Genomic DNA, 20,970 nt, shown 5'->3' with positions numbered 1-20,970 from the left:
TTCTACTAGGAGAAGAAAGAGAAAATGCCTTACATTGAAAAATGAGGGATTTCTAATGGATAGAGCAGCCAAGAAGAAAATGCAAGAAAAGATGTATTAGAACTAACACATGTAGTTATTTCCTTCTTTTCTTGGATCCCCAGCTTTTTCATTTACCAGAGACACAAGATGGGGATGGCTTACTGCTTTTTGAATGCCCTACGCTCACCCATTATTTTATGTTCAGACAGTTTTTTCAGAATACTTTTGTTCCTACTTCCTGCTCAACATCTCATCTTTCAGTTCCAGAAGTGAAACTTGTTTATTTTTAAATGAATCATTTCCTTTAATAAGAATATGGCAATTTCTTGCCCTCACTGTGTCAGATCTGGACAAGATTGCATCATTCATTGTATCAGATGTCAAACATGTTCAGGAATGTAAGTATGTTTGCTCATGGCAGTTGGGGCTAGTATTACTTGCAGGTAAAGTCTGAAAGGGCGATTTTCTAGACAGAATTACCCTTGTGGTTTCCTCTTGAAATGTGTGCCTGCAGGAACAGAAAGCAGGTGAGTGACATGCTGTCACCTGCTTAGTGAATAATCAATCTTTCACAGAGCAGTATACCACTGACTGAATCACTAGAAACCACAAAGAAAATAAGCAGGGAGAAGCAAAAAGCAACCAGCTTTGTGGCAAAAAGTCTTTTGTTTAGAAAAGAGCACTCTTCTCCCTTTGCATATTTTTGTAAAAAGCTGGTCTAGAGACCTAGTGAATTTATGCAGTACCAAATAAGCAAGCAGAAAAGACAGCCAGCACTGATACTGGAAGTGTTGTAACAGTGGATCCCAGCAGCCATTACAATTGCCATGGGAATTCTTGACAGGCAGATGTCTACTTTCCAGTGTTGATCATAACAAATCCAAATAAAGACCATCTCACTAGTACCATCAGAAGCACAGAAACTACTTTAACTAAGAGAATTTTCCAACATCTCTTTTACTTAACTTCTGACCAAAGGAACACCTCTCCACATCATTTGAGAATGTGTATCCTTAAGCCACCATACATATCACTATTCTGCCTATTAACTACCTAATACAATTATCTCTTCAAACTCATCTCATGCCAAATAATCCTCTGACCTACAAAAGAAGAAGAAGTTACCTGGATGCAAATTAGAGAACTTGGTATATAAACCACACACATTTCTTTAACAATAACCTTCTACTCAAATAAAAAACCTGCTTACTAGTGCTTTGAGCAAATGGTCTCTCCTTGAGAAGCAAGACATCATCAGGTAATTCTTTGGCTCCATGACAAAGAAGTATAAATTTAGACATTTAAAACTAGTACTTATAATTTTTCTCCCATTTTATTTAATTTAGTCAAGATACGGAGTTTTCTTCATACCCACCTTAAATTCACCCATTAAACAGTCTGCTCGTAGAGAGTGAGAATCATACACCTAAAAATACAGAGGAGCATGAACAGGAATGTTCCTAAACAACCTGGTGAAATGGCCAGAGGATGCTACAGGCATCCAGCAGCCTTGTGAACATGCACTGATTTTTCTTACCCGAATGCTAACTGTTTCATCAAGCAACTCTAAAGGAGTCATGTGGACATTGTAGAAAAATATCTGTCAAGGTAAAAACAAACAAAAAACCCCTGTCTTAAAACAACAAACACCTGAACATAAAATGCAAAAACATTATTTTAAGAGGCATGTAAAGCATGCCAGATACAGTACTTTTACCCCGCCTCCTTGCTGGACAAGGGGTAAAAGTCCTTGCTAGACATGCTATGTGGTAATTTGGCGCACAATGAAAAACTGAATTTAGTAAATTGCCTCAGTACAAAACAGACAAGATAGTCACAATTTCCATTTGAACAAACAAGGTCAGCATAACTGTGCTGCAAACTTCCAGCACTGCCCTTTGCTCCTTGCTCTGCACTTCATACTTTTCTCACAGGAACAACTTCAGAAACTATAAAGTTCATTTGCCAGGACAGTAAATCCTGGTCTAACCATCTCTGTTGTAGCTGTCAAAGAGGCCTTGTTTAGGGTTAGTGGTGATAGTGATTCCAATGATTTGAAGTTTTTAAATTCAAGACCATAGTAATAAATCTGATAGTTTGATAGCATGAAGATATATATATAACATTTATTAGCTTGTTTTCATAACAGATCATGCCTCACTAAGTTTGGTCTTTGATCCCAGCTATACTCCAGTCAATATTTTATACAACAAAATGGAAGGGTACGTAAACATTGTCCCTCCTATTCCAGTTTAAGACTACAATGGATACTGAGACTGCCAAGGAATTGTTTCAATATAAGATGCAACCAGCTTTCTGCCCTCCCTATTTTTTCCATAGCTTCATAAATCTTGACTGTTCCCTACAGCTCAGTTCACGTTTCAAAGTTTCAAAATTTCCTTGGTCTTGCCTGTGTTTGTTAAACACGCTTGTCACACAGTTCCAAAATCTTCTGAATTTTCCACACATTCCCAGATAATGAGAATTATCATTTTCTCTATTACATTTAAGTTTTGCAACATTAGTCTGCCAGCTATGGGATCATTCTTGTGTCCCCTATGTGGTTTTGAATTCTCTCCTGTATTTCAGTGTGTTTGATGTACAGACCCCCTGTCTGGACAGAGAAATCTAGTTGTGCTTTTACAAATCATGGGTAGCAAGGCAATGATATTTCCAGATTTTGTGGCAGTCCTACTGACCCAAAGCATTGCACAGAGCACTCATCTGAATGTGCTACGGAGGTCTACAATGATTTCTAATTAATTTTTCTGTGATTTTTATGACCTGCACACAACTGTTCAAAGTGATTCTGCCAGATGACAACTGTACCAAAGAACGTGTTCCATATGTCTTATATGAAGTATGACTTCCCTCTAGATAGTTTTATCTGCTAAGACTGTCCGTGATAGAGTTGTGTTTAGTGATGTGAATACATAAAGAAAGGGACTGGGAATGGCAAAATGCATGCTAGCCATAATTACCCATAAATATTAGTAAATTCTTATTAATTGATCATAATGGAAGCTGTATTAACTATTTTTCTACATTAGTCTCAGCATTTCAGCTACAGTGTTCTTACACGACTTACTTCATCAAAAAATGGGTTATTTCCTCTTTTGATCCTTGTCCGGTGTGTCTGACCACAAATGTGAACTTTGACTACTGGTTTTATGTTATTTCCAGGCAGCTGACGACCTTCAATGATTCTAACACGAATCTGAAAAAAAAAAATCAAATACTTATATTAATTCATTCTCTGTATTATCTATAATCCTGGTGACAACAATTCCTTATTATACCACCAAAAATATTAGCCAACACCTGAAGTAGCTGACAGATATGAACCAGACAGACTTTTCAAGCTTAATTATGACAGTAACTGTAATTTTACTTGAATTTTACAAGACAAGTTAGGGTTAATTATTTCACTAGTTTTTCCACTTGCCTTTACCATTTATTTTTAAAGCTGCTGTAGTAGTTTGAAATCTATACAACTATACAGTAAATAAGGTTCATCCTTATTTCAGACAGAACTGTACAAAATTGGACACCTCAGTAACAGGAACATTTGAAGAATACCTTTGAAATACTGGCTTTCAAAAGAAGAGGCTAATTATCGTGCATTAGATAAGCTGACACTAAATTAGGTTCAGACTATGTAAAAGGAGCAGTGTCATGTGCAGCAGAAAAAGGGAACGTCTAATATTTAATAAATCTATTACCTGAAAATCTTGTGGTTTGTTAGGAAGGATTCTCCGTGTTTTCTTTCCCTTGGTGATGCGTTTAGCTAGCTGGGCTTCCTTTGTGCCACTTGGAACTGTTGGTGTGATACCACCAACTTGACCATCCAACCCTTCCTCGTAACCTGCATCATCTTCTCCATCTCATACAGCAAAAAAAAAGTGCAATTAATAAAAAAATAGCAGAGCTTGCTGTTAAAGTTACAGGAGTCTGATATCCAAGAGTTCCACTAAAATTCTATTATTAGCTCACATCAACAATTTTTTTGCCAACTACATGCTTCCAAGTCCTTCTGAAAGCTAGTTGTTTTAGCCTGCTTAAGAACAAGTTTATATCCTAACCAAACTACCTCTAGATCAGTCTTTCTTCTGAATGCAGGATGTCTAATACAATTCCCATACACTTTTTTAGGCAACTGATTGAAGCAAAGTTCAGCTGTAATCATCCCCTGACTAGTTCACAATACACCACAAGGGATTCATTTTATTCCAGCTGAATAAATACTGCTGTTGAATGAATCTTGCTGTTTCCCATCAGCAAGACTAGGCTATAGCACAGCATCAATTTTTAGTTCAGAATCTTGAATACATGAATACATTTAAGGTCTGCCATCCAAAACAAAATTCTGAATCCTTCTCCACAACATGTAAGTGCAGAGTAAGTTTTTTAGTAAGCCTCTTTGACAGTTCTGAAATCAGGATCCCTCTGTGGAAGACAGTTCTACAACCACATGACACTACAATACTGAATCATACTCTGAGAGTCTAGTATTGCAAAATAGGATCCATAAATATCTAGACCACAAAAGTGGTCACTCCCTTGTGTTTCCAGCTTTTCTTAACTGCACAGTGACTATGGTAAAATTTAGAGGAAGAACGAGCTGTGTCTCTGGTGGTTGGCATTAACAGAATGTATACTAGCTTCATGAATTACAGGCTAATGATCATCCTTCATGGTCCTCGTAAGAGATGTGTAAAACCAGAGAGACTGACATACTACGCATTTTATAAGCAGAAGACCCCACCCCCCCCTCACTAACATCTCTCAAAATGCACTTGCCTGGATGGATCCATGCAGCTAACTGATTACATAACCTAGCACTTAATTTTTAATTCCTGAAATGAAGCTGTAGCTATCACAGTTGGGATAGTGATTTCATTTCATGGGAAATAGGTATTTACAATAATTAACTAAGGTGTGTTTGATTTCATGCTGAAATAATTTTCATGCAGTTGCTGCATACTAGCTAAAAAACCTGTCATTTTTTATCTCTATCTTAGAGTTCAAAAACATTTAAAAAGCTATCAAAATAATCTCATAAAAGTGAATTTGCATTTTTAGCCTTCAAGTCCACATTTCTCTAAAATGTGCAGCTTTTGTGTTTACATTACTTATCCTTCCACTCTCCAAGAACACCTAAGTGAAGACAGTGGAACCAAAATTTCTCTCCTGTAGACTCCTGATTTCAATTTTTTCCTTCTTATGTTATTATCTATCACCAAATAATGGTCAAACTGGTTTAGTTCTCTTCAAACACATAATATTTATTAAACTTCCTTCTTTCTGAACGAACACAGCCTTGATATTAGGCTTATTATTTGCCTATCAACTGCAAAAGCTTGTTACTTCACAGTTCTTTTAAGAGTCTGGAAAACTAGAAGATCTCAAAAACACTCTCAGCAAAAGCCTGGTAAATATGATATATAGAGAGACCAATGAATATTCCCTACTGATCACAGTATTTCATTGGCTAGTCAAATATCAACCTAATATAAAACAGTGTCTTCCAAAACGTAATCATTCTATAAGGGAAAAGAGGTTTAATTAATCAAGAGAATTTTTTTCACAAAGCTCCCTGGCATTGAAAGTAATAAATGGGACTTCTCTGCTTTTTGGTCAGCCCTAAAATTGCAGCAGACAACTGCAGTTTCCTTGAGCATTCAAAAACCTTTCTTTCCTAAACAAAAGCCATTTTGAAAGTTTTTAAGCAAATAGAGAAAATTATGCTAAAATCCACTTTATGCCAGGAAATGCCAATTTTTTTCTTAGCTTCTGACTCATCCTTAATTTCTTTAAAAATCACTATCTGGCAGTCTTGACATGCTTGCTTCTGGTGAACAGTGCTGCTGAATCACTTTCTTGCCTTACCTTAAACAGCTCCAAGAGATTTAACAATAATGTTCTAAGAAAAGATTGAAATACCTTCCTGTGCACTGGTCCCTCCTGGATCAGTTGGATTTGCAGGTCCAGCTGGTGGCTCATATCCTACTACCAAATCAATTGTTGCCTAAAGAGAAATACACTTTTTTATGTGGCCCACAGTATTCATAACAGTTGATTTAAGCAGTAAGTTGTTCTAACACTGTACGTGAATAGTTAACTATTCACGGCCACAACAGTTTTAAAAAGTTTCAGCTAGTAAATTAATGAATTATTATTAAGCTATATGTACATACAAACAATAAAGATTGCACAATTTGCAGCTAATGGACTAGGTTCTAAAATGATATCTAACAAATGGAGTTTGCTATGTTTATATTTAGAAAAATCTGTCACAATACAAGCATGTAAGATGTTCTACAGATGTTAATTTTAGTTCCACAATATTCATGGCAGAAAGGTGACATCCTAAATTTGCAGAGAGAAAAACAAAGGCAGTAGAGAAATAACACTATCTCATCAACAACTTAACAAGTCTGAACTGTCAGTAAAATTTCCTATCTGGCTTTTCCAATTGCTTGTTTGCATCTCCATCCTGGAAGAAAATCACTACATTATTTTCCATTCGAATTATAGAATTGTCTTTTTTTTGCTTGACTGTGGTTTTGGATGACTGAACAAACCATTATTATTCCTAGTTGCCAGAGTAACATGAGGAGTCAGCAAAAAAAGCCCAACCCTGTGACCAACTAATCATGATATTAAACTGCAGCTGATGAGATACTGAAATTATGCTTAGAGCCTCTCATTATTGAAGTGTACTAGAATGCAGTATGAAATGCCTTAACAGCTACACTGCACAAACACAGTAAAGTCCCAGGTTCCAATTAATAGATAACTAAGCTAATAACCATTTAAATTTAAACGTGCTAAATCAAGTAAAGCAAGTTCTTGTGTAACTTTCTGAATGGAGCTGGCAGTGAACATATACATGATCATGTGCTTTCTAGAACCAGTGCTATAACACAGGTAGCTGTTACAAAGCATATGGCAAAAAAGGTGCATATGGGAACTCCGTCTGGTATTTGGAAAATGGACTTTTTCAACGTCAGGGTGATTTCCATGCATTCTCTAATGCATGGCCCACATTACTTGTAACACATATAGACAAATACATGATATAGACAGAGGAAACAAAATTGAATAGACATAATTATCTCTGGTTATAAATTTCTTCTGTCTGGAGTTTTTGCTAGAAATTTCCAAGCATTAAATTGGTATTAGCCTTGTTGCTGGAGCATTTTGATGAAGAATACCGTAAAATAAGAAAATGTAAGTCACTCACTCCAGTTTCTTGTCCCCTTTCATTTAGTAGAGGTATGAGTTTGAAGGGAAAAGATCTGCTTTGGTTACCTACGAGATCCTTAAGTGCTACAGATGCACTGCCAATTAATCTGAAATTAAATAAAAATCATTATTAGAATGCAAGTATAAATCAAACAGATGCTCCCATTTTTCTTTTGCTAGCATCTGTTAGTCAACCAAGTAACTCCAGCCATTACTTGAAAACTCTAAGCACAACAAAAGACCATTGCCAATGTCATGTAATGATTGCGTACCGGTAATCTGTAATTTCTGTTTCATTACACTTAAATGTGTTGGTGTTCTTTATGGCAGCCACAGCTTTAACCAAACACAGTACCTTTTAAAGAGGTTAAAAACCGAATTATTTTTAGCGTATTTTTGAAAATAATCTTCTGCATAACTTTCAACAGCCATATCACTTATTTCCACCACTGAATTCTCATTGGTAAACTAAAGGATATAATACTTTCTTTCCCTACACAGATTTGCAAATGCTCAGGCGAGAAGTAGTGAATAAAAACGAGGTATGACAGCTGTTGTACTACACAGAAAGAGATACAAAGCCAGAGACATCCACGTCTTTGTAATGAAAACAGTGAAACAAAACAAATGAACACCAATGTTCTTACTAGAAAATTACAACGTTAATCTGCTTGCTCATACTCTGCATTTTGGAATAGGTTCATCTTCTTGCTTCTAAATTCTCAGAACATTTCTTATGGTTCTAGAGGGGTCTACCAAAGGAAGGTTTCAAAGGGATCTGACATGTGGTAGACTCTTCTGAACTACTTCTGCCTACTTTGGGACTGCATTTGTCACTCCCACCATCTCCCAGAAAGATGAAAATCGCATGTACTTTTAACCTCAGAGACTACTTTGAGGCATAATTGCTCAGTGTGGTACTGGTCTCATGATACCTGGCACTGTATTTCATTCCCATGGTATGTAGTAAGAGTTTACTCCCCTACTGAAGTGGATTACTGGAATAACTGAGATTTTTTTCAATGAAAAAAAAAAAAAAAGCCAAGATAATTTAACCCTGTAAATATTTCAAAGAACATGTGTTACAAATAAAATACCAGCTTTGTTACCAAAGCAGAAAAAAGATCTGTACACAGAGAATCTAACTGAGGTCCCCTGAAGTTACAGAGCTTTTTCATGGAGCAGCTAAGGATGCAAGGGTATTTTTTGATGTGCAGCAAGAGCACTGTTATAGCTACTCTTGCCTACTGTGTCATGAGAACATAAATAAATTTTTTGAAAAGTACATTAGGATACCTAAGCATAAAACATCAATTTCCTGCAAATATACCTTCCAGGCATTACACATCACAACTTCTGTTTAGCTGCAGAAACTTACATATTTTGAGGTGCCATAGAACGGAAAAACCCAACAAGACTACCCATAAGCAGCTAGGCCAAATCTGATTCTAGAGAAAGAAAATATTTTCCTATACACATTTGTAGAAAAATTATATAGACTTGACATTTTGATTTGATATGAGCTGTAGTGACAACTTCAAAAACATTATCAATTCACAAGCCACCCAAAATAATCTCAAATCATCAGGGTGAATGTTTCAGCAACCACACCCTCCTATCTAGTGACATTAACTCAAGAATTGCTGTTCACCTGTAGTGCTTTTGAAATTTTCCACTGTACATTCCATTTCTACATCCTCATCTGTCCTGTACAAATGATAACTGCACGCATTTGAATGCATAGTAACCATTTTTAAAATAGTGATCACTGATGTTCAGAAGACTGAAGAGGGAATCCGTTACAGAGACTTCTTGCTTGCAACCAGCTGCCTCTATATATATGCCTTTATTTCCCCCTTCTTTAGCATGTTTGGCCACAATAGTCTCCAGTCTTTTTCCACTCTAGCCAGACTGAGAAATTTAATATTCAGTCTACAAACTTAGTCTGCTTCTAAGCTTTAGCCAAATTCTAAGCTTTGGGCACTATTCTGCCTTTCCCGAAGTCATCCTGTTCACTGGATTGGGGAGGGATGTTTCACCCCTCCCTTAGCAGAACCACAGAACTAATGAGGCTGGAAGGAATCACTCGTGATCATCTAGTCCAGTGCCTCTGCTCAAGCTTAGTCAGCTAGAATAGGTTACCCATGACTACGTCCAGTCTGGTTTTGATCATACAGCTACTCAACGACTGAAGTAATACATTCCAAAGTAACAAGGAATGCCTCAAAGTCATCCTTAGGTCTCATCTTTGTCACTCATACACAAGTCTTAGAGAAAGCCTTTTTTCTGACATGCTTCTGTCAGGTCTCTAACCTTTGGGCTAAGTCAGCTAAGTCAGATCTCAGGAGCTGTTGTGAGATCATATCCATCACCAGCTCATTGATGTTTAGTGCTTTTCTGCAAGGTCTGCTCCTGTACTTCCCTCCGATAGGTAACTAGACCCGCTGTATGGCTACTGTGAAATTACTGGGTTCCTCCAAACTCTGAAGACTCTTTACCTTCAGGCAGGATTGTATGTTATCTCCATCTGAAGTCATGACTTACAAGATGACAAGGAATCCTTCCCTTCCAGCACAGCTGAAAAGACTTTCTGCTACCTGTTCGTTGTCAAAGGACACTGTTCTTTGCTGGACCTATTTCAGCTTTCTTCCTCTTGCCTGAGCAGATCGACATTTGCCCATTTAATTCCAGATCACACTAGCCCCTTGACACCATCAATTGGGACACTTTCTGCTACCGAAATAGCTTAATACATCCTCTGACCTTTTGTTCATCAGCTGCTTTAACAGAAGACCAAAGCAAATGAGTAAATGTTTAAGTACCTTTTTGGCCATCCCTAAGACTTCTATAGGTATAATGAACAATCAGTCTGGTCTCTTAAACTTTTCCAGCTTTGCAGGAGTAAAGTAAAAAACCTGTCCTGCCACAAGCAGTTTAAACATTCTGGTCTACCACTGGAGAAGACACCAAAAATAAATGCAAAGTTCCTACTCAGAAGCTGACTTTGAACCTTACCAGGCCTATGACAGTTTCCCTGCAGCGATCAAAGGAAAGTACTTAGTTTATAAGCATGAAATCAATGAACTACTGATGACCAACTACTAAACATGGAGTTGCATTTGTGCCAAAGCTAATTAATCCGTTAGTGCTGTGGTTAGCACTTCCTGTTAGCTGCCTAAATAACCAAGTGAAGTGAAACTTCACACCCATGTCTGGATCAGGAAGTGCTAACTCACAGTACCACCCATTTTATTATTCCTCTTCTTTTGAAGGTAGCAATCTATATTAAATTCTTTACCCTATCATGTCCTCTAGCTGCTTACATGCTATTTATACTGGAAGCCTCAAGGTTTAAATTACTCAAGAGTCAAATATTTAAATTATTTTCATCTATTTTTGAGGGTTTATTTTGGCAGAGGTTTATATTTATGATTCTCATCAGCAAACTTGATTCCACACTGCAGTTACAATTACTATACTCAACCTTTCTTTCTCAGTGCGTATATTTCATTATAGACTATGCTACAAGACCCAACACCTACCTTCTGTTATTCCTGCTATGTTTAACTATTTTTATTAAGAAAAACCTCTATTTTATCTTTACTTATTTGATAAATACTCTTTGCAAGAACAAACTTTCAAAAAGAAACAAAACATGGATACTGTTTTGAACAAGGAAGGAAAGTCCAAAGCTGAATCTTGAACTGTCTAGATCTTTCATACAGTGGATGCAAGGAAAGTCTGCAACTATGTACAGTCACACTGATGTGGAAAAGAATCCACACAAAAGGGTACAGCTGTAGGAGGATTTAAACAATCTGGAAATTATTTAACTATGACAAATACTTAGCAATGATTAAATAGTTTGCTGCACTGCTCATTTGTAGCTGCATTTTTCTGTTAGAGCAAAGGGTGTGCCCAATCTGTTTTTCCTACCTCACTAGGTTACTAACTACACAAAGGACACGGGGAAAAACATAATCCCAACTCTTTCTCCTAACTTCACAGGGACAACTGACATTGCTGTGGGGTTTTTGGGATGTTTTTAACTGCATAGATTTGTGTTCTGAGAACTTGAAATCTTTCTACTAACAGTATTAGAAGTAATAAAAAACAGATGTGTTCTCTTTTCAAACATCTTTATGTCGGAAAATCTAACTAAGCATGAATCATACAAGTCCTCTGGTTTATTCCTATGATGGTCTGTCTGCGTACAGTGGTTTGCTTTATTTATCTTTTCCAAGTATTGTGACTTTTCACCATGAAGAGCACTCATTAACCCATCTGCTAAAGTGTAGTGATCCTGTAAATGAAGCAGTAAATTCTCTCTCCAGGAAAACAAAGAAATGGAAAAATATCCAAATGTTCTTTCAGGCTTAATTTACAGAAACATGCCAAAGTAATGAGTTCAGTGCCTTGGCACAGTGTAAAAGCAGAAAAACATCCACTGTACTCCTCCTCCTGTATCAGTTTAAGAATGGACTGGATTAACAGCTGTTTCAGCTTCTAGGAGCTGGAACAAATCACATCTTTTATTGCAATCTTCTGCTCTGTTGTTCCAGAAGGAAGTACAGGTTTTGTAGTCACCTCCTGGGCATAGCAACAGACCAGGTGCCTGGAACCAGTCAGGACTAAAAGGGCATGGAACAGCAGAGTGTGTATTGGCCAGGAGCCTTGTGAGTGAGGAGCCAGAGAGGGAGGCTGGGCTGACAAACATGGTGCTCTGTTTCTGGCCTACACTGCAGCACAGACAGCAGCAGAACATTTGAACAAAAGTTGGCACTACTTTGAAAGTAACAAAAGGAATCCTCACTGATTATTTTCCTCCAGAAGAAAGAAAATAAAGCCAAAGACATGGTGTAGGTTCTTTTCATTGCTCGTTCTCAGGCAACAGAGGCTCCTAGAGATACTCTTTACCCTCAAAAACTAAATCCAAATTCAATCTAGTTTTAAAAATGAAATATATAAAAGCACAAATCTCTAAAGGGAAGATTGTTGACTTCAACTCAAATCGCACTTAGCTTAGACACCTAATACACCTCCCAAGTTAATGGGTCTAATTGCGGATGTCAAAAGCACACAGCAAACAGTGAATTTCTTAAACTGTCAATAGAATAGCCCTCAGTTGTAAGGACCTCAAGTAGGCACTGTGCTCCACCTTTCCAATCCTGAACAAACCATGGGAGTGTTATTTGCACACTCTTCCACTGAGCACTGCTTTGAAATGCTGCAGCACTTCAGACATGTATCTAACTATAGACTTTTTCTTAAATATTAAAAGAGGATACTGCAAAAAAATAGCCAATCTATGATATGGTAGACCTAAATCTCTCTCCAACTCAGTAAACAGAATCAGTAACTCCACAGAAATACAGGTTATGTCTACATGCAATTGGTAGGTGAAAAACTTATTCCACATTCCCTCCTTTCATGTACTCTTTCATCTAAATGTGAATGTACATTAGTATCAAATCTCTTCAGTTGTTACAATGCTTTGTGTCTTAAAAAAAACTACAAGATGCTATTTCCTATTACCATGTAACAATCAGGATGCCTGCTCGTGTGTTTCTCACTTCTCACTCCCTTATCCTGTTTCCCTGCCAATATCCCTTCCAAAGACACCGCACACTGCAAATATTTGGCTGTTACTGAGGATCTGTTTTCAAAGAGCTTTACTTTGAAGGTGTTACTCTGGCTTTGATATGAACAACTTTCTGTGCATGAACCCAAGCAAAACAAACAGGCATTTGCACAAGCTGGGGGCTAAGAGTTACAAATATGAGTCTAGATGATATTTACAAATACAATTTGAAGAAAACCAACCACATGACTGCTAAACTTTGAACCCATGTACAGAGTGAAACATTTTAGGTGCTTCAGATAATCACTTTCCTTTATTTTCTGATACATTATAAAGTCCACTGCAAAATTCTGATTACTGGCAAGCTTTCATATCTCAAGTTTTGAGATTTCCATAAAGTCAGAGGCATGCAATATGTTCCTGCCTAACTGACCTGCAGGAATCTCAAGAATGAGAGACCTGAGGGCACTGGCTTGATTCACAGTGATTTTACGACAGAGCTGTTGGAGTATTGTAAAAACCTGAATCCACATGCTGGGAGGAGGCAGAGAGTAGTAAAGAAAAGCTAACAATGGAATTGGGCTACTATGAGTAAACATGAATGTTTGCCTAACACGTATGAAATCTGTCATGAATAAAAAGAACGGAGATGACGTGTTCATACTCTCTTCCAAAACAGCAACAGCGAACACTACTTGGAATTGACAGAAAAGAGAGAGCACAGCAAACAGCAGCTATCAGTTCCATTTCCCCCTGTACTGCTGTGTTGGAAGTCATGTTTAGTATTGGGGGGGAAGGAGGTAGGGAGAAGGAAGAAGGAACATACTTGTTTTGTCCAATTGTTTCAAAATCCTTCACAATAATTGTTAGGGAAGATGAATTATCCAGAGGAATTCCTTTCAAGTCAAACTCAACAATCTGAACAAAAAAAAATGGACCAAACACAAATTATAATTACAAGTTATGTAAAAATTACCAGCAGAGTAGCAAATACAACAAAATTATTCAGAAATAAATTTTGCATTTAGCGAGAGACCAAATCCAGCTTACATTTGCAAAAGCAAAGTAAAAATTGATCATAGCATTTGCTCATAGCAAATGTATTTGATTTGCTAATTACTAGCAACAAGAGCACAATTAAATTGTTTAATAGTGAGCCATAATTTCTTTTGCAGTTCCTCACACTATTGTCTTATTATTCATAATATCTGATAATCCCCTCCAATATTGGCTGAACTCAGTTGCTATTGAATTTAAACAAATAGTTGTAGGGTCCCTTTCTTTGTAATTCTAATTACAAAATATAAGAAAAATATTTAACTTTCATTTATCTTTGTAAAAAAACACTGCCAAGAAAACATTTTCCCCACGAAAAATATTACTGAGGATGCAAAATAGGACTAGGTCTACAAATAAGCCATGAGGATTTTCAACACATAAGTCCTTCTAAATCTGTATGATTTTTCCTGGTATATAATAAATTATCCCATTTTGTTCCCATACATGTGCCTAAACAATGGCTCAGTATCATTGTCATCAAAAGAAAGTGGGAACAAAACCAGGCCACAAACTCATCAGTTATCCATCTAATTTCACATCAGCACATTACTTAATGAATTGTAATACACGGTGCAAGACGAATCCATTCACCTGCCTTTACTAACACCTTGAAAGAACATGTGGCATTAGATCCTCTTTCCAACAACATACTCAACTGTTGAAACTGACTTAATGACTTTACAAGCATTCTGTCTTAAAATGACCAAGGATTTATTTTTTAAAAAATTACCTCATTCCAAACTGGATTGAGTTCATTTTCAATTTTCTTTGTTTTCTTTTTTTCATCTGCAAATACAAACAAAGTGTGATTATTTGTTTTTGCTAAAGCACTACAAAAATGTAATATTTTTTCCTTTCACTTTTCTAAAGAAGGTTTGAGCTTTAAACCAAATGTTCCAATTCTTTTTACCTCTTCCAGAAGTTGCACGTTTTACAATGAAAAAGTCCCCTGGGGAATTTTAGTAGTTGAGGCTCTTTATTCTGTTTTGTTTAAACATAGCTAGATGTATTTCCAAAAAGCAAAATAAATATTTAGGTTTCTCAACCTTTTATGACCCTTAGCTTCAGCTTCAATAATGATGAAAAAAAGACAGACTAAAAGACTTGGAGACGTCAAACCAAATGGCAACCTCTAAGTGATAGCAGTAAAGTACTACTTTTGAAAGTAGTAAACAAAATGTGTTACATATTTACCATATATGAGTTACAAAATATTTTTGAATGTTTAGCTCTGGAATAAAATCACATGGAAAGAAATCTTAAGAAGATATGCTTACAGTGTCAGCACTGTCTGGTTTAAAGGAGCAAATATTAGAAGAAATACACATGCATGTAAGAGGAAATGCAATCCTTCCTGAAAAGATGGTTTCCAGAGGTTATGCAGATATGACTTCACCAAACTTACTGTGGCCTAAAAATTACAAAAATTAAAATCTTCCATACTTCATGGTAAAATTTGCATTTGGGCAAGCTAAAAATCACGGGAATGTGGGTTGTGGTGCAAATTATGCATAGCCTGGCATTATTTATCCTGCTCGGTTATGATATATGTATATAGCTCTGATTGAGGACGAGTCTTTTGACACTCAGAAGCACAAAAGAGCACAGGCAAACACACAGCTCTTTAAACAGAGATTGCATATATTAGACATAACAAACAAGCATATTTAAGTACAGTCACTAAAGCAGCTGCTGATCTCCAGAATGCTCAGCCACCACAAGAAGGCCAAGCTTCAGACACACTCCACATCTTTAAGGACTCCAGTAAAGATAATTGCATTTTTGTTATTTGAAATTATGACTATACTTAGCCTGGAAAATGTTGCAAAGGCCTGGGGAACAGAGTAAAGATAGGCCAAATGGGCAAGTTCATGTACCTACTAGTCAGGCAGCAGACTATGATGACTCTTATTATCGCATGAGAGTGGGATGTACTGAAAAAGTCAGCCCACGCTACAAATTGCAAAAACTGACTCCCATTTATGTAACAGGAATTGTCTACAAGTTATACAGGATATTGACTCATGTTATAGGACAAAGGAAAGAGCTTTCATAACATACCATACTGTGGACTGACATTTTTCAGAACAAAGCACTAATTAACAAGCTAGTGAGAGAAAATCAACTTCATGCTATCTAATAGGAGACAAAGCATTTTCAAACTGAGTATCCCAGAATATCTGGGGTTGGGCACTGATATCCCAAGTGTCCCTAGAAGCTGGGAGATGAAAAGATGTTTTCACTGCCAGTGAAAAAAAAGAACACTTACAGCTGTTTGTAAAGGAGATAGTGAATTACAGACCTGATTCTGATGGGACTAATGGATAGAAGTCCTATGATCCCTGCCTAAGCTGAAATGTAACTCTCTAAGGTAAGCAGAGTCCTGGCTTGAACAACAGTCAGAACAATTCTTGACAAGGTGCTGAATTTTCCACTCTGAATTATCCATTTTCACAAAAGCAAGATTTGTTTCCACTAATATGCATATTCTAGATTACACTGAGAAAAAAAACTTTTTCTGTTACGCATTTGTGCGAAAGTTGGATGAAAAAACACTGGGAAGCATAGCTTACACTGGGTTTTAGTTGTAATTTTAGTCAGTCAGAGTGTGACATTCACATTCCTCAAGGATATATTTTGCATATATTCTCTTCTCTTTACTGACTTTCTTTTTATTACACTCTTATCTGTATTTTAATGTACTGGGTGGTGGTGGTATTTGTTTTTAAGCTGCTGCCAAAGCTCTTTCTTCTTCCAGTCAAAAATCCCCATTGCCAAGCAGGTGGATTGCTCAGTTATTCCAGGAGCTCACGTAAGTTTCAGGTCCTCAGGCTGTTTTCCTTTTCTGGTAATGATTGCAGCTATAGCAACCAAGACTAAACCACATCAGGATAAGCTGTACAACAGGGCCAGACACCATTTTTAGTGTGGCCCTACCATGAAATAAGAAATTATAGTGGATACAGGTAGGACACTCTATAGACTTGTTTTTTTAAAAACCAACTACAGTAACTGTGGTACTGTAGAAGAAATCACTGTTTGATTTATCTTGATGGAGGCGTTATATTACCTTATATTATAACTTGCTAGTTAATATTCCCAAGTGGAAACGATTGTTATAAGAATTTAATGGCCAATGAGTTGACTCAGTGTCCAAAAAAATTAAGATGAGCTGTTTGCATAATAACTGTTCCATCATTAAAAAGATAATTATAGTATAGCAAACCAATCAATGTTTCCATCTTTTTTTTTTCTATTGTAATTAGCATTTTAATCAACATCAGCAGGTGGGGAATAGCAGAAACAAACATTATCTTCTACAATAGTCCTAAGTCTAAGGTTTAAGAGAGAATCACATTTCAGTTAACAAGGTATCCCATAAAACTTTTGTCAAAGTAGAATTAAGATAGCATGGTGGCAGCAATTGCAGGATCAAATGGGCAGACCTCCAAAACCCTGGAAATTAAATTTAGATAATTTAACTCTCTGCAGAACAGAAAATATAAATTTAATGAATAATTACACTCTAAAACTGTTTTCTTTCATACACTGAAATATAAACTAAAATAGCTATGAACTACTGCAGGCCTGCTGAAAAGCTCTTAGATTAACCACAAATAGAAAAAGCAGTTTTATTCAAGTTGGCCCAATCAAAATAAATGCCATTTCACCTTAGTTTTTACTGCATAAAATGGAATGAGGCAGTCAAAGGGAATGATCAAAGCACTAAATATCCTATTATTGACTGCACATACAAGCAATTGAATCAGTTTTTACACCCTGAGACAAGAATCTAACAAACCAAAGCAATTATACGGATTTGTTATCACTTAGAGTCAGTTTAGCAAATGGCAACATTTTTTCATATTAATTTGACCAATGATTTGTCTCTCATTGAGTGACAAACTCAGAATCCTGCAAGAACAGCACCCAGTTCCAGATAGTGATATTAATTTACTCTCAAGAGTGTTGTTCTCTTTGAACTGTGAGCTGTTCTTAAAATAAATAAAAGTTCCATCCCATTGGACTGGACATAAACGTGTAAAAAAAAAAGTGAAATGCTTGCACAAAACTCCTCTGCTATATCAGAACAGAAACAGCTGCCTATTTCCTCCTAATATGCAGCCAATATATATCACTGTAATAACTAATTGGCTGCCCAGTCTGTAACCAGTTTAGTTAAACAAATTGGATGAAATCTATCCTATTCATAGACTAAACCATATTAACTTATGTGTCTTAACATATAAAACATTTGCAGTCACTTTCATACTAACAGTTGCAGGGTCATGAGCTTTTTCTTCACAGCATGGCTGTAAAGGTCTGAGACTGAAAGACTGTGTTTCCGTGGGAGTCTTAAATTTACTGAACCGGACATCAGCAAAGGCCCTGTAAATTAAAATTTGAACAAAATACTGTTCTAATGAAATGCCAACTTCCACAGCAATTTTCTGTCAAATGAGTGCTGTTCACTAAGACTTCACCAAGAACACTCCAGAGTCAAACAAAAACATGAAAATGTGCTGCAGCGCCATGGCCAAAGTCCTGCAAATGCCTGAGTTTTTCCCAGCCTAGAACACGTACTCCCAAGTGTGTTTTTTATGTCCCCCAGGATTTACACTGGGTAGGGACTAAAGTAAAAGATTTATGCCCTTTGACATAAATCTTCCCAAAATAAGACTGGTTTCCTATCTCTACACATTAACAGGGTGAGGGGGGAACCAGCAGTGTATATATAAAAAAATCTATAAACATAACCAGCCAGAAGTTGAACATATTTCAGATATGACCCTATGCTCTTGCACTTGGCAACCACGCACTCCATGTACAAATTAAATCAGAGCTGCTTAATAGCTGGTAAAAGCCTGGTATTTTCTGTCCCACTTGAATCACTCTGGATGGGAAGCAAGAAATCAGACTGTTGGTATGTAGTAAAATCACATAAATAGAAGTGGCAGGATAATGAGAAATTAAATATCCTAGTAAAAACCTGTCACAATTATGAAGCTGACACTGGTTAAGCATGTTTGGGAACACTAAAAATGCCAATTATAGTACATAAAGGATAAATATAAATTCATTTCTTTAATATCTGTTGTCCAATTCCTGTGTTTGGATAACTGAAGAACTGAAAAACATCCAGAGATGCAGAAAAAAAAATATCTGTAACTTACATTTACTAGGTAAAAGTGAACTGCATTAGAGCACATAGTAGGAAGAAAAGGTTACAAGGAGGGATTAAACAGACACTTAAGCATAAAAAAGGGAAGGCATAAACCAGCTCTGGAGTAGGAAACTGCAGGAACAGAGGCAACACAGAAAAGCAAAACTGTGGCAGGAAAGCAAAGAAAGACAAGGAACTGAAATGAGAAAATGGATACCTAAGAAGCAGCAGAATGTGAAACAAAGCAGAGAAATTACAGTATCATCACTTTTTGTAGGGCAAGTAAAATCATTTTTTAAGAATTATGAAGTTCCAAAAGCTACTGAATCAGGCTCTGCCACTTGTTCTAACACACAGAGTGGTAAAAAAAAAAACACCAAACCTTGAAAAAAAGGAGGAAACTAAAGGAAATGGAACAATTTCACATCTTTCTGATGCTGAGTAAACTTATCTGAAAACTTGTTACTTTGAAAGTTAAGATTCTGCATGTGCAGTGCCTTGTCCTTTTCCAGCCGACAGCAATCATGATTTCACATTTGGTTTCTAAAGGTGACAAACTCCTGCAATGATTTTTCACACTTTAAAATAGCATTTGGATTTCAGTGCACAGTTAGGAAACCAGGTCACCAGGAGTTAAGTTGCCTGTTTATCACAGTTTGGTTTGATGTATTACATGATCCAAAATTGCTTGAAGGTTTTGGCACCTTGAAGATAAATCAATACTAGAAATCAAGTTCCTCTAGTCTAGCCAAGTGAGGTAATGATGGCAACAGGTAAAGTATACTGTAAAATATAATTACCTTTCATATAAATGCTAATTTTATCACAGTCTTCTGCTTCTCCCATACATAACTGATGAGCAATGAAAGTGAAAAATACAGTTTCCTTCCAAAATATTTACTTAAATAATCCCAACAGGCAAAATTTTGATGTGCAATTCTGTTTTTGAAAAAAAAAAACAATAACCAAAACCAAACACCAACAAAAAACCCCAAACCAAACTAAAACAAAACCAAACACCTTCAGAAATAGTACTGCTGTTTTTCAATAAACTACTTGTAACAACAATAAATCAGTCATATAACAATGCGTGTGACAGTGAGTAGTGCTTGTTCAAAGTAATCAAGACAAGAATGATTTTACAGATGGAAAACAAGGTAACCTTCAATATCAGAATTAAAAGTGGGTTCATTTATGCAGTTAGATTTGTTTTTAAAGCAACAGGTTAATCCTTTGCAAAAGCTTGTAAAATGTGGATCCTGAAACAGAAGCACAGCTGGTCGGAACAGACCAATGCACTCCAGCCAGTACAAACTTCATCCAGGTAACTCCTGTCTCTAATTAAAAAGTCCTCCCTAAAACTGTATCAGAAGCAATTTCAGGAAAACATGTTTTCCCAGATTTTCAAATACTTACAAAGGGCACAATCTTTTTACAAAATTTCTTCCCTGGCTACATTTATGACAATTTTCCTTACCTTTAAAAATAACAGAAACGATAGGATCTGGTTTCCCAAACTTGGTTTTAGGGATATTGGTAGCAGATTCCACAATCACCCGAAGCATTGTTTCCCGTCTTGCCTAAATGCTGACTACTACCGAAGGAATTAAGCCTTCAACTTCACAGTCCTTAACTTGTGGACTGAAATGCTAGCAGGAAGAGGAGGCAGGGAATTGCTGGTTTACAGCAAAGGAGATCTATGGGTGGATCTATGACGGACTAGCTACTCAAAGCCATGGGGAAAAAAAAAGTCCTGTAAACTGACACCAGGTTTTTTCTTGCTGCACAGAAAGAGCTCTCGCTAGTGAAATCCTGTGACAGAAAGGGCACGTTGCAAAAACTCAGATTTGTTGTTGCTGCTTTTATTTTTAAACTGCGTGATAAATCTCTCGTCAGA

The 20,970-nt window shown here is 36.6% G+C and overlaps 1 protein-coding gene across 5 annotated transcripts in view; it reads right to left on the bottom strand.

Moving 5' to 3' along the window:
* Positions 1–20,759, bottom strand: part of MYOF (myoferlin) — a 63,230-nt gene extending 42,471 nt beyond the window's left edge. For 4 of the 5 annotated variants that reach the window (XM_069019696.1, XM_069019698.1, XM_069019697.1 and 1 more), the window contains exons 1-9: positions 20,551–20,746; positions 14,640–14,695; positions 13,677–13,768; positions 7,268–7,376; positions 5,965–6,049; positions 3,744–3,904; positions 3,110–3,238; positions 1,559–1,621; positions 1,397–1,447 (exon numbers count right to left, since the gene is read on the bottom strand). In XM_069019696.1, coding sequence (XP_068875797.1) covers positions 1,397–1,447; positions 1,559–1,621; positions 3,110–3,238; positions 3,744–3,904; positions 5,965–6,049; positions 7,268–7,376; positions 13,677–13,768; positions 14,640–14,695; positions 20,551–20,638 — 834 coding nt within the window. In that variant the 5' untranslated portion in view covers positions 20,639–20,746. Of the gene's footprint in view, positions 1–1,396; positions 1,448–1,558; positions 1,622–3,109; positions 3,239–3,743; positions 3,905–5,964; positions 6,050–7,267; positions 7,377–13,676; positions 13,769–14,639; positions 14,696–20,550 lie in introns of all 5 variants that reach the window. The other variant, XM_069019700.1, reaches the window with a different exon arrangement.
* Positions 20,760–20,970: the final 211 nt, after the last annotated feature.

This window comes from Aphelocoma coerulescens, chromosome 6, assembly GCF_041296385.1.
Source record: "Aphelocoma coerulescens isolate FSJ_1873_10779 chromosome 6, UR_Acoe_1.0, whole genome shotgun sequence".
In the NCBI taxonomy this organism is placed as follows: Eukaryota; Metazoa; Chordata; class Aves; order Passeriformes; family Corvidae; genus Aphelocoma; species Aphelocoma coerulescens.
Note: the sequence above shows the minus strand (reverse complement) of the source record. Positions and strands in the feature narration are given on the sequence as shown.